At 37.5% G+C, this 14989-nt stretch overlaps 1 protein-coding gene across 1 annotated transcript; it reads left to right on the plus strand.

The window, feature by feature from the left end:
• Positions 1-464: 464 nt before the first annotated feature.
• LOC121388958 lies at positions 465-5625 on the plus strand. The gene is made up of 3 exons (XM_041520509.1): positions 465-599; positions 2913-3218; positions 4607-5625. Exons 2-3 carry the CDS (start codon positions 2936-2938, stop codon positions 4783-4785), a joined length of 462 nt encoding a protein of 153 aa, XP_041376443.1. The 5' UTR covers positions 465-599; positions 2913-2935; the 3' UTR covers positions 4786-5625.
• The last annotated feature ends 9364 nt before the right edge of the window (positions 5626-14989 follow it).

The following is a 14989-nucleotide window of genomic DNA, read 5'->3' on the forward strand; positions in this document are numbered from 1 at the left end:
CTCTCTCTCTCTCTCTCTCTTTCTCTCTTTCTCTCTTTCTCGCACACACACAAACACATTATATATAATATATACACACGTATATGTAAATGTACAAACAAGCACACCAGAAACACACAAATTAATATGCATACACATACGTGCATACACATACACATAAACTAATTAAACATAAAGGTAGCCTAAAAAAAAATTATAAAAAAAAACAAAATTGAAAATCAGTAATATTATTTCTATTTATTTCATGTCAAATTTGAAAATTAATTTATAAAACAATACATAATATTTATTTACACTGGAAACAATGAAAAAGAAACTCTTGTCACCAGAATCCTCTCGGCGCATCCCGTGAGATAAATGTCGGAACACTTCGGCTTATTCCGTGAGACAACATCCGTGGCGCTGCTTTAGTCACTTCCGTTTACCTGTACAGGTAGATTTACAGGTGCGTTTATTTGATTTCGCTTTGTGAAGCGTGGCAGTCAGGTACAGTGAGTGTATTCAAAGTGAAACATTTATAAAAGTCAATAATCCTCGACACATCAGTGTGATCTGATTTGTTGGAGAGACGTCCGAAACCTTATGTACAGGTTTAGCAGGTAACGTAGGTTATGTCGTGGGGGAAAAGGCCTTTAATTATAAAAGGGGAATCGATTTGGACGGCAGGTGCCGAGGTGGACTTGAAATGACAGTTGTTTGTCACAAATTATTACCTTAACGAGTAGGCGACTACCCGGAAAAGTTAACGTTTGTTTTGTTTAACAACACTACTAGAGCAACATTGATTTATGAATCATGATCACTGGGCCGATCGGCTATTCAACTATTGGATGTCAATTATTTGGTAATTTTTGACAGTCTTAGAGTTAGAGAGGAAGCCGACCACATTTTTCAATTAGTGGCTGTGGCATAGCGTGGATTGCCAGCACCCGGGGGATTGTATGTCTGGTAGGAATTTCCACCATTTGTAACCCCTGATAAATCATATTCCGATTCAGGTGTTTTCACTATAATTCTACCCGCTCCCACACCCCGCCCATGTGCCTGACATGTATTTGCTTGATTGGTTGTAAACTTAAAGGGGCATTCCTGAATTTGCTGCATTGTAAGATGTTTTCGACTAATAAAATATTTCTACGATTAAACTTACATATTAAATATATTTTCATGTTTAGAATATCAGTGTCTGTATATTCAATGTGCAAATAACTAATGTTTATAAGAGATCGGTAAGTTATTTTTTATTTATTGTTTTCAGCTGGTTTCCTGTTAATATCTGTGCAACAAAACCTATATAGTACTTAATAGCGACCACTTCCCCATTATATCGAACAGTCTAAAACCATTTGGAAGCCTACGTCGGTTTTGATTTTGTATTCAGAAAACCTCGGCCACATAAATGTATTCGTAGGTTCAATCGGAACACCTCGGCCATGTCCGTCTTTACTTTCCATTTAGTTACAATTGGAACAACTCGTCACATTCCGCTACGCTATGTTTCGCAAACAGATTTTGTTTACGAGCCTGAGGTTTTCCGAAGTTACATTTTGTTGGAACGTTTTCGTTTCTTACGGAATATACAGAGTCTACTATATCAAACACCCAATCGTCACTGCCAACGATGTCCACAACAGCTATAATTGCCTGTGCACGTATGAGTGTTACTTGTTAATTGTGACAAAATTAAAAATCACCGTCTACAACTTATAATAATCTATTACAATGAACTGTCAAGCCTAATGTAACAACGTTTTTGAGTTTGTCCCTTATGTCCTTAAAGGGATGATCAGGCAAGGCTTTTGGACTCCGACTGGTGTACATATTCAACAATATTTAATGCACATTGTCATTAGCTTAAAATGTTGGTATATTAATTTTCAAAATGGTAACGATATGAGTTGACTAAACAGTGGGGGGCGAGTTGACCAACTTGGGAGCGAGTTGGTTTTGAGGCGAGTTGACCTACTCCCGTTAAATAGTGATAATTATGCCTTTAACTTGTTTTGTATGTTTATTTCTGTAGTGGAATATATAAAATATATTGTTTGTATAGATTGCTGTCATTTCAGTAATTTTTTTCTAATTTCTCATCATAAAAGTACCTTGTTCAATCCAAGACCGGACTTTGGTAAAACATTCCAGATGTTTGACTGTGTGGGTCCTGTGACAACATAATAATTAGAATTTAATTACAAAAGTTTGTAATAAAACTAAAACAAGTTATGTTTCCTTCTCTTGTGTTGTTATTATTGTTTGATAACATGTTTTTAAAGTGCAATTTAACTAAGTTCTTTTTTTAAAACGAAATTCAGTCGTGGGCCATTCAAAAGTTGTACGGGCGAGTCAAAGTGTTGCTGTGAGTGGCCCGATTGGCCAGTCAAAAAATATCCCAAGTGCATACCCTGGATCAGAAACACGTTTAATATACGGCCACTAATATTTTATGCAGAAAAATATATTTGATATGTAATTACAATCGTTAAAAAGTCTCTGTTAGTCGATAACATCTTAAAAATTGCAGCAAACTCATGAATGTCCCTTTAAAGCACCACGGGAAGGATTTAACTCAATTGGCAGAGTGCTCGCTTGAGGTGCTTGCCTCGCAGGATTGGACCATCTTGGTGGATCTATTCAACTGATTGGTTTTTTTTATCTCGTTCCAGCCAGTGCAGCACAACTGGTCAGAGGTATGTGCTTTCCTGTCTGTGGGAAAGTGCATATAAAAGATCCCTTGCTACATTAGGTAAAAAATGTAGCAGGTTTCCTCTGATGACGAATAGTTACTACGTGTCAGAATTACTGAAATACTTGACATCCAATAGGTGATGATTAATTAGTGAATGTACTCTAGTGGTGTCATTAAACAAAACAAAGTTTGTAAAGCAGCATTCAATGTTGATTATATTTTTCAGTCGATGGCAATGAATCTGCCAAGATGACACAATTAGATGATGTACCAGGGGAGACAACCACTACACTTGTACCAAGTGTAGACAACTCTAGTGATGACGGGGGAGGTGGAGATCTACCACTACCGCCGGTAGACGACTCTTCATCGGTGACAGGTACCATCGCCGCGGTAACCGTTGCCGTGTTGGCTTGTGTGTTGCTATTGACGATGGTTATGATTTGTCGTGCGCTGCGTAAACGTCGAAGAGCTAGACAAGGGGAGAGAATTGATGACATTCCAACTATATCAACCGGCATAATGGGGACAGGTAAACACATACTGTTAGTGGTTTTACTAGATATTTGACACGGCATTGTAGACTAAACACTTTAGGGGCATTTTCGTCATTTCCAGGGCATTTTTTTATGTTCATTAAAAACAAAACAAAAAATTGAAATAAAAATAAATGTCATTGATGTGTTTGCTTCAATAAATGAATGGCAAAATATATAACAGGGATATATTATTAATTAATAATAAATGTTTTGAGTGTTTTATGAAGGCACGTTTTTTAGAATTAATTGTTAAAAAAGGCTTGTTTGATGAGGCATGGTGCCACACCATGATAAAATGAGCAAGGGAAGACAATAACTTTTAATCTCACCACTTCATGACAGTCGGCCCAACTTACTTTTGATAACTTTGTATCAAGTGTAATGCGTCTGGTTAATAGGGCTGTTTGAAATAGGAGTTGCTGATTTGTAACACGTTTTCGACCGACAGAGTATTTTTAATCACTAAAATTACATAAATAATGCATTTTCTTGTTGATACATGTAGCTTGAGTGTAAATGTAGATACAAGGTTTTTCTGATCACCTGAATCTTTCCAGAAGCCAATACCAGATTTTATCTCAATAATTTTGTATGCACAGAAATATATATTTTGACACATAGTTACCAGAGGAAACCCACTACAGGTTTTCCTAATGCAACAAGGGATCTTTTAAATATGCACTTTCCAACAGACAGGAAAGCATATACCATGGTCTTTGACCAATTGTGGTGCAGTGGTTGGAACAAGAAAAAACCAACCAGTTAAATGGATCCACTGAGGTGATTTGATCCTGAGATGCCATCACCTCAAGCAAGCACTCAACTGACCGAGCTTAATCCTAATCCTATGCAGGAGTAACTCCCATGTATATACCACCAAATAGCCATATATTACAAAAATGCTGAGAAATGTCATCAAATGCACATTCATTTACCGGCCTCGGTGGCGCAGTGGTTAAGCCATCGAACTACAGGCTGGTAAATACTGGGTTCGGATCCCAGTCGAGGCATGGGATTTTAATCCAGATACCGACTCCAAACCCTGAGCGAGTGCTCCGCAAGGCTCAATGGGTAGGTGTAAACCACTTGCACCGACCAGTGATCCGTAACTGGTTCAACAAAGGCCATGGTTTGTGCTATCCTGCCTGTGGGAGGTGCAAATAAAAGATCCCTTGCTGCCTATCGTAAAAGAGTAGCCTATGTGGCGACAGCGGGTTTCCTCTAAAAAAAACCCACCAAAACCCCAGTGCAGAATGACCATATGTTTGACATCCAATAGCCGATTATAAGATAAAAAATCAATGTGCTCTAGTGGCGTCGTTAAATAAAACAAACTTTACTTTCAAATGCACATTCCTTTCTTCTTTTCTATTGGATCTAGGTGTAGCAGCTTACAGCAACATCCGAGTGAATGGCAACATCACGTGGGAACCAGTGAACAACGCAAACCATCAGGCTACAGCCTCATCATCTACAGCATCATCATCACATCAAAATCAGATTTCCAGAAATAACCAGAGAGGGAGACGACCACGGCATTCACGTTCTTCTAGAAGTTAACCTCTCTAACCTCACTGTTATACGTGAGACTGACTACATTGCCATTATTCTCGGTTAACCTCACTGTTACCTGTGTGACAACTGGACTACATTGCCTACACTCTGAGAAATTAGCCTCTCTAAACTCATTGTTATGAGTGAAACAACCGCTCTACATTGCCATCATGCCAGAAGTTAACCTCTGTATCCTCACCATTATATGTTGTGTTAATGTAAGGTGACAAATTGGGTGCTTCTCCGTTGTGTATATGCTGTTTCAAGGGTCAGTGAACGGGGTGTAAGCGAAGGGGGGTTCTTATGAATTACCAGGGCCATACCCTGATCAAAATCCTAAGGGGGCGGCACTACTTTTTATAAACAAATGAAACTATACATATTAAACCCTGAAATGTGTATGTTATTTTTTGGGGTAAAAAAAAAAAAATGCGATTCTCACCCCTCCTGTGGGTAAGGCCCTGATTACCTGTGTTTAGGTTTTGCCAAATTAACAGTCACTATTTATTTGGTGATTTGATATCTATTTAATAAGAAAAGCTGAACTCGGTTAGAAAAGTTGACAGTAGTATATCATTCCAACATAAGAGTCACTTCGTTTTTTTTTGCATTTCAAATCAAGTCTAATCTACTTTGTAAAATGTATTTTTTTATTAGTTATTTACTGTTAGATCTGCTGTTCTGTGTATGTAAACATGTGTACAGGGTAACAACCAGCCTCAGTAGTGCAGTGGTTAAGCCATCGGACTACAGGCTGGTAGGTACAGGGTTCGCAGCCCGGAACTGGCTCCCGCCTAGAGCGAGTTCTTAAGGGCTCAATGGGTAGATGTAAGGTCACTACACCCTCTTCTCTCTTGCTAACCAACTAACAACTAACCCGCTGTCCTGGACAGACAGCCCAGATAGCTGAGGTGTGTGCCCAGGACAGCATGCTTGAACCTTAATTGGATATAAGCAAGAAAATAAGTTGAAATGAACAGGGTGATGTCTCAAGTGTTGTAACTTGTTTACCGACAGACTGTGTTGCATGATTGTTGTTTTAGACATCTTGCACATCATGAGCTAGGTTTATGAAAGGTGATTATTTTTCTTTATTTTAGGTATATTGACTCTTTGACAGCAGACAAAGTATATGTGCACATGCAGGATTTTAATTTTACCACAGCAATGACAGCAAGTAACGTAGTTGCCTTCCAGACTTGACGTTGTGCCCCGAAATCTGATGTTATCGACGACAAGAAAAATGCTATGGTGCCCTTCCAGGCTTGCCACTGTGCCCTTGCCATACATTCCATGCTGAACATGTAAGAAATAGTACAATTATCATTGGTAGTATGGTAAATGGCAGCAGTGTCCAATACATGGCATACGCTAAACCTCAAGGCACGAAGGTGAAATATCATTTTCGTCTTACAAAACTTAATACAAACTAAGTTGCATCCATGCCCTTTTTTGAAGAAAATGTTTACTTTGGGTCTCAGGGCAAGCTCTGGCAGTCGCCAAATTCGGCAATTGCTAATTTTGAAAACAATTGGTGGAAGAAAGAAAAATTGGCAAAAGAATTTCAAGTATTAATTGATATTTTGTTACAAAATAACTGGGTATCTATAAAATTTTGAAGTTTAATATATAATTTGGCGAAATTTTCTGCTGATCAAGAGCTAGCCCTGGGTCTCATCCAACTTGTCCTGGTACCCTAACTTCTTGTATTAAAGGGACATACCCTAGTTTTCAAACACTAAGGCATATTTTTGACTATTAGAGCATTTTTTGATAACTAAAATCATACTTTACTTAGATTTTATGAATTAGAATATCAATTTCAGTACATTTGAAGTGTTTTTTGTCATCCAGGTGTTTTTAATACCACAAAATGCATTTCTCATATTTAAAAAAACGCACATGCGTCTGAGAAGTAACATTTATGGAGTCAAGTTGTAGTCTATTTTTAGAGGGTATTTCACTATTTCAAAGTCACAGACTCATGTTTCACTCTATTGTAACTTTATTCAAATGTGTTTCAGGTTTGTAGATTAACTAAACTTAGTGTTAATTTTCACGGGCTGAAACTAGGGTCTGTCCCTTTAAAGGCAACACTTGTTATTCCTCCAAGAGTGTGTGCTACAACAGCCTGTTCTGAATGTGCACATTAAAACCTATGACCTGACCTGTGTGCCCCCTCCTCCCATGAAAAATGACCTTTGACCTCTGCACCTGACTAAACACCTGAGGTTTATTGAGGAGGGCAAGCGATTGCTAAGTAGACTGGTGTTTACACTGAATGTTGGTTGAATGTGATGTGACAGAAGACAATGGCACCAGTCAAACTGTATTTATTGTAAGTTATTAAATATACACAGCAGTTCAGGAATGGGACTTAAGGGATGAACACCTTTCATAAATTTGCCCTTTTATGGCCAGCATTTGTCTGCTATTATAGATTGAGTAACATATTAAAGTGAGTTATACATGATTTATATTTGTAAATAATGACATGTTAATATATTTTCAAGTCTACACCACAACCTAGGTCTGTTAGATTGCAGTCCTATTGGATATGTTTGACATCTGTAGATACATGTGGACACTGGGAATTATAGGTGGGACACTGGTTGAGACACTGAATGTGATAGTGGGGACATAGGGTGTGATAGGTGGGACATAAGTTGTGATGGGTTGGACATATGGTGTGATGGGTGAAACATAGTGTGTGACGAGTGAGACATAGGCTGTATTGGGTGGAATGGGGTGGGACATTGATTGACGGGTGAGACATTGGGTGGAATGGGTGGGGCACTGGTTGAGACATGGGATGGGTGGGATACTGGGTGTGGTATGTGGTACATTGGTTGTGATGGGTGGGACACTGTATTTGGGGTGAGACATTGTGTGTGACATGAGTGAACCCTGGAAACACAAGATGTGTCCACATTTACTGCCACAGAGAGCTGTGCATGGTGTGTGCTGTCTGCCAGCTTGCCATTTAACTTAATTTTCTAGTTGCATATCTCTTGGTGTGTGGATTGTAGTGTTTCTTCCAACAGTGGAATACAGAAAGTGTTTTATATATACAATATATCATGTAAGTAGGTTTTATGTTTGTATATTTATATATAATATTGAACTATGCAAGATTTCAGGTTCATTTGAACTGAGGTGATAGCTTGCAGCATTTATTTGTAACTTTTATTATCATCTACAGTGATATTCAAATCTCTTTACAAAGGCTACAAAAAAGAGTCCCTTTTATACGGGTTAATAAACATAATTTATTTCACTGCACTGTCATAGACCAGTGGTAGCATTATCTGCTTTCATTATAAATTATTTAATGCTTATGATTTTTTTTCTTTAATTTTTACTTTCCGAATACATATAAAATGATGTGTCTGGATAAATCTGAATGCATTTATTAAATATTAATTGAAAGGAATCATGTACCCAAAGAATCATTTTAATTTTTTCATGTTCGCCTGCAGTTTAGTTTTATTGATTTGTAAAATTAATTATTTTTATCCCCTTCTTTTCTTTGGTGGTAATTTACTTTTATCTTTTGTGAAAATTGTATTTTTATATAGTTTCAAAGAGTCATCAGTTATCGGCATATCTCGCCTTATTAATCATGTTTCACAAACAGTTGCCAAGTATAAAATAGTCTGTATTATATTATATCAGTGTATTTTCTCATACACCCAGAAGCATAATGCTTTGCATATACATGTACACAAACCACATTTGATGGTTTTCATTTTACTGATGGCAGCCGATCTACTTACTGTTTGAATCAGCAGGGGTGGGAATTCTCCTCGGATCCACGGTTTTCCTCTTATGGAACATTGTATTTCCTTGCGCCCCGGACCCCTCTAGATTTCCTCTTTTTTACAGTTCACCACCCTGGACCCCTCCAGATTTCCTCTTTTTTTACAGTTCACCACCCTGGACCCCTCTAGATTTCCTCTTTTTTTACAGTTCACCACCCTGGACCCCTCTAGATTTCCTCCTCTTCTCCTATCAGTCTTATATATTGATGGGTATAAACATCAGTTTACAGGCCCATAGCAACAATATCTGAAGAGGAGGAGGGGGTAGGTGGGGTTTTTTTTTTGGGGGGGGGGGTCAGTCTCTAACAGGACTCACACTGGAAAGAATTTAGTTTTAACCAATTTTGAAATGTGTAGAATATTTTCTTGAACATGATTAAAAAATGGCTAATCTATACAAACGTTTATTATCCAAAGTCAAGACTAAATGTTATTGTCACTGTCTGTAAAATTAGCTGTTGCATAATTTGGCAATGGCTAGGGTGAGCCCTGCTCTAGTGTGGGGATGGGGGTACGTGTCAAGTCAGATTTTATGTTTATTTTTATAGAGTTGGAAAACAAAAATCCTGCATACATTTTCATAGTCATGTGGGGCCCAGCCATCACTCTGACCCTGTTCCTACTGGAAACATCATGTACCCAGTTTATTGACATTGTAGGGAATTTGAGAAGTAATGTCAGTTTTCGAATACACCCATGTACTGACATCCAAAACTATCTATAATGTGAGACATGATATGCTGGTCTTATTTGTTTTATCCAAACCTGTTAAACTACATGTAATTAAATTGTCTGTTTCATATTGAGTTGAGAATATCGTTTACATGTAACTGTCAGTATATTGTTATTATTCACAAGTGTACAAAAATATATACGGTACTTTAAAAAGGTCAAAGAAAAAATTGTTCTTATTTGTCAAAATAATATATACAGTTGAATCCCATTGGCTCGAACCCCGTCGGTGCTTGTGAAAGTGTTCAACCCATCGGGTAGTTCGACTGAGTCATTCGGTCAACATCGGACAGAAAGTTAGAAAGTTGAATGAGATACAAATTATGTATTAAATCAGGGCTCGAAACTGCCTGTGGCCGGGTCGCCAAATGCAACCAATGTCCCCTTTGGGAGACTTAAATATTAAAAAATAATGGCGTTAGTCTCCCAAATAATATTATTATCTTCTTTAGAGCTGTAACACACGAGCCACTATTAATATTTGTATTGCATATAATTTATTCCACATTAAATTCTTATTCATGGTTCGCTTAACTTAATTTGTCAACATCCATTAATATTTTTTGGTGAGTTTCGAGCCCTGTACATGTAAGTGCACTGAAATAAATAAATGGCAAATTCATAATTTGTATTTACATGAATTTATTACTAAACAATTTCAATATTTCAACTACAAACAAACCCAGCACTGTCCAGTTTCCAGAAATGTTGTGTTCAAAGTAATGCTTTATGCTGAGGTCTGTTTGTGCACTAATTGGTATCAGGGTTCATCTCACGGTTACCATAAAACGAGCTGTAATTGAAAGATCATAACCGATAGTCATGTAACCAACAACATGACAAGTATGATAATGAAAGAATTGCATGGCTATTGTTGTGATTCCCCAATTTATCTATAGTTTGTTCCACCTAAATAATTAATCCGAAGGTTGTAATGACCAACTGTAGCAAAGCGTAGCAATTGTTGGTTCTGTTTGGTGGTTTACCATTTGATATTTGATGGATCACCAGGTCGAGGGAAATATAGCTATTAACACAGATGGGACTGAAAATTTAGTTAGAGCGAAGGCTTATATTCGACCCTGGAGCAGTTAATATAAGGGATCACAGAACAATAAACTTGAGACTTCGTTTTTGGTTCGAGCATTGTGGTGTCTTTGACCCTTCCGAGGTCGAGCCGACGAGATTCTGCTATATATAAAAATACTGTTAGAGGTTTATTGTAAATGAAGCAAAAACAGTGTGTGAAAATTGTCCATCATAATTTAACCTTAATACCCAAACCACATTTACCGGTATATGCTATACATGTACGTAATTAATATGGGATATAATGCATGTTTATATTTCAGATATTAGCAAAATATGTGGGATACACCACTTTAAGGAATGTGTAATGTACCAGTACTAGTACGGTATGTCATTGTGTTCATGTTATAATGTACAGGATAAATGTGACAAATTTAGGAAACACTTGTGTCATTGTAATATGTAGGGAGAGGTCCTGATATAGGCTTTCGCCTGTCAATCGGTTCCACCAGCTACAGAGGTGGAATAAATATTGTTTAAATGTCTAAAGTCAAACTGCCATCACAGATCACGTCACTGTTCAGACTAAGGTTCTGATTTAATCATAGAGATCAGTAGTTTTGACAAATCAGTCTCGGAGAAAGCTATGGCAAACTATATTAATAGTTGTACTTAATCTGCATGCTCATCAGGATTATCAGGGTATATATATATATATTTATACCCACAACGATTCCATGTTGTTACTACTGGTATGTTACATGTGTATATGTTAATAATATTCTACCATGCATAACTTACATTAACATAATTATGGTTCAGTCAACCGATTCTGCACACTTCTTGTTTTTGTTCTGTTTGTTTTGTTTGGGGTTTTTTTTTTTTTGCATGGGGCAGATCTACATTCCATGAAACTTACTATTCCTCAATGTATGCTCTATTTAATGGGAAAAGATTATACTCTTCCAAAAAAGTAGGGGAATCTGAAATATTAATGTTAATATCAACTATTAGACCTAACATACATTTTGACCACAGACATCCTAGTAAAGAACGTTCAGGTCTGTCTATCAATACACCAAAACACATTCCATAGTTTGCACATGCATCACGTAGTTGCCTCGTACATGTGCATGGGGTGTCATTCTCGATTTTGACAATTTCCAGGAAGGTTGATTAATCACTGTGGAACATTATTTCTGTTAATCGTTTTCATTCTGTTGATCATACAGTTGTTATTGTTTTGTTTTTAGTCATTTTTATTGTTTGAATTTACGATTTACTGATTAAAAAAATGTCAACTTTCAAATTTCACTTCTGACACCCAATCATCCTTCAAGATCTTTGGTGGTCGTAAAACTTACAGTAATATTGAACTACCGGTTGTAATGTTTGCCCAATTAATTCACTATTATCATATAACCATTCCCCATAGCTAATATACCTTACAATTTTGGCAATTGTAAATTCATATTACAGTTCCCCTACGTTTTTAAAGAGTATATATTTGTCTCATCTGGACAACATTGTATGGTTTGTTACTGTTCTGACATTGGCAGCTTTTTCATTCAGCTCAATCTTACATTTTTGCATTATCTCATTTGACCATAGACCAGTGATACCTGCTTTATGATTCCATTGATGGATGTTAATCACTTTGCAGGCTTTGAGAAAGTAAATTACAATTCTAATTAATTACATATATTAAATTAATCATGATTTTGCATCACAAATACATGTAATTGACTTTTTAAGTTTATAAAACATTTTAATTTAACATGCATTAAAATATTCAAAGGTAAAGTTTGTTTTATTTAACAACGCCAGAGTATTCAAAGATAGGCAGATCCAGGAAATATTGGGGATGAGAGTAGGGGGACGTGGACAAACTAGAGAAAAGATCAAACAATCTCCTGCCCCCCCCCCCCCCCCCCCCCCCCCCCGAAACAGCCTCTTAGAGGTGCTCTTAGAGGTGCAGTTGAGTGACACTGGCCTCGGTGGTGTCATGGTCAAGTCATCGAACATAAGGCTGGTAGGTACTGGGTTCATAGCCCGGTACCGGCTCCCAACCAGAGTGGGTTTTAACGACTCAATGGGTAGGTGTAAGACCACTACACCCTTATCTCTCTCTCTCTCTCTCTCTAACAACTAACCCACTATCCTGGACAGACAGCCCAGATAGTTGAGGTGTGTGCCCAGGACGACATGCTTGGACCTTAATTGGATATACATTTAAACGTGAAAATAAGTTGAAGAAAGAGTGACACTATATAAGTTTATAGTAAGCTAGAGAGTTTAATCCACATAATTAAATTTTTATATATATATATACAAATAATCTACATTCCAATATAAAATGTTCTACTCAGGTGGAGGATGTATTACATTATACTAAATGTATAACATTTGTCCGAGAGCTGTATCATCTCTATGGGCGACATGAAATAAACATTTCTGAACTTTACTTTATGAATTTCTTACACAATACATGTACATGTAGGTAATGTAAATATCTCAAATGTATGTAAGTAACTGAACCATGTCTATAAAATTCATTTATGTTAATATATACTAGAATATGTTGTTAATATTCAAATTGTATGCATTTATATAACACCTGTTGTATATTTGAACCTTTTTTTTTATTGTTGACATTTTAAATTTTGTGAACATTTTTATATAAATATATGTATATTATTAAGAATGGTTATTGTGTTACTTATATTTTTGAGAATGTTATTTTAGTAACATCCGTTTATGAAATAATTGAGGAAAACGTTTTTTTCTATCCCAGTGCTCCCTTTCCTTGAATTTCATCTATTTTTTCCAGCCAGGACACCACGACTGGTATATCAAAGGCCGTGGTATGTACTACCCTGTCTGTGGGATGGTGCATATAAAAGATCCCTTGCTGCTAATCGAAAAGAGTAGCCCATGAAGTGATGACAGTGGGTTTTCTCTCTCAGTCTGTGTGGTCCTTAACCATATGTCTGATGCCATATAACCATAAAATAAAATCTGTTGAGTGCATCATTAAATAAAACATTTCTTTCTTTCTTTTCTTTCAACTCATTTCTTCCTGATCTGACAACTCGTATCTGTCAGCTTCTTTCCCTGTCCACCTCCACATCCCAGTCCTTGTCTCTCCTACTGCAACAGGTGCCCCTCTCTTGTCACTATACATGCCACACACCTGCCATTTCTCATCCACTTTAGCTGTGGACTTATTCTGACCAGTTTGGAGTGTTTTGTGGTTACAAGGCAGTTGTAACCACCTACTACCGGTGGTCATTAGTTAATACTGTGCCAGCTTTATTAGCGGAAAAGGACGAGGATGCATGATGGGTAAAGGGTAGTACACACACTGTACTAATTGAGGGAACTGAATTATTGTTTAAGAATTGTGCGATAGGAAGGAAATGTTTTATTCAACGACGCACTCAACACATTTCAGTTACGGCTATTTCTTACACACCCGTTGGTGAGAACACCATGCATTATTTTTGGTAACATGGGTTGTTAACACACGAATGTGTCTTAACAATTTCATGACATACGACTGGCTGCTCCTAGGTGATGACCAGGTCACCAGTGCCAAGCAGCCAGTGAAAAGCAACATGGTGGAAATAGATTACATTGTGACGTATAGTTAACCTGACAATCATGTGTCTGTGATGTGTAAGTTCGCTACAAATGCAACGGCTGTAAATAACTTTTAGTCCAAAAAGATGTTAAAACCTGGTATTTGCGGATATGTAAGAAATAGAATAATACATTCGTGTCCGTTAGATACCATTTATCTCACAACTCGTTGTTTAAAAACGTATCAAACTCGCTTTCGCTTGTTAGATACATTTTAAAACAACTCGTTGTGAGATAAATGGTATCTAACGGTCACGAATGTATTATTCTCTATATGGCATCAGACACATGGTTAAGTACCACACAGATATTGAGAGGTGTAACCCACTGTCGCCACATTATGGGCAGCTATCTTCAATTAGCAACAAGGGATCCTAGACCAACTGTGGGATTGTGTGATACAGTTACAAGAAAAGGAATATTTTTTCAGTACTTAATTTTTCAGGGTCTATTGGGGAAAGAAAAGGAATGTTTTACAACACCACGTGAGGTTTTATCTTTATTGTGTCTCTTGGTCTAGAGAATAAACTTTCTGGGGGGGGCGGGACGAAGCCCAGTGGTAAAGCACTTGCTTGATGCGCAGTCGGTTTAGGATCGATCCCCGTCGGTGGCCCCATTGGGCTATTTCTCGTTCTAGCCAGTTCTTCACGACTGGTGTAACAAAGGCTGTGGTATTTACTATCCTGTCTGTGGGATGGTGCATATAAAAGATCCCTTGCTGCTAATCCCATGTGACGTCCCATGAAGTGGCGACAGCAGGTTTCATCTCTATATTATCTGTGTGGTCCATAACCATGTCCGATGCCATAAACCATAAATAAATATGTGTTGAGTGCATTGTTAAACAAAACATTTCCTTCCTTCCTTCTTTCTGGGACGGATGTAGCCCAGTGTTAAAGCACATCTGGTCTAGGATTAATCCTCGCTGGCGGTGTCCTCAACTGGGGTGGGACGGTAGCTCAGTGGTGATGTGCAGTCAGTCTAGG

This window comes from Gigantopelta aegis, chromosome 14 (genome assembly GCF_016097555.1).
Source record: "Gigantopelta aegis isolate Gae_Host chromosome 14, Gae_host_genome, whole genome shotgun sequence".
Taxonomy (NCBI): domain Eukaryota; kingdom Metazoa; phylum Mollusca; class Gastropoda; order Neomphalida; family Peltospiridae; genus Gigantopelta; species Gigantopelta aegis.

Bases quoted from the DNA above. Each gene is read 5' to 3' on its own strand.
- LOC121388958 (XM_041520509.1), top strand. From the start codon at position 2,936: ATGACACAATTAGATGATGTACCAGGGGAGACAACCACTACACTTGTA. The intron at 3,219-4,606 runs GTAAACACATAC...TATTGGATCTAG, and splicing joins AACCGGCATAATGGGGACAG to GTGTAGCAGCTTACAGCAAC.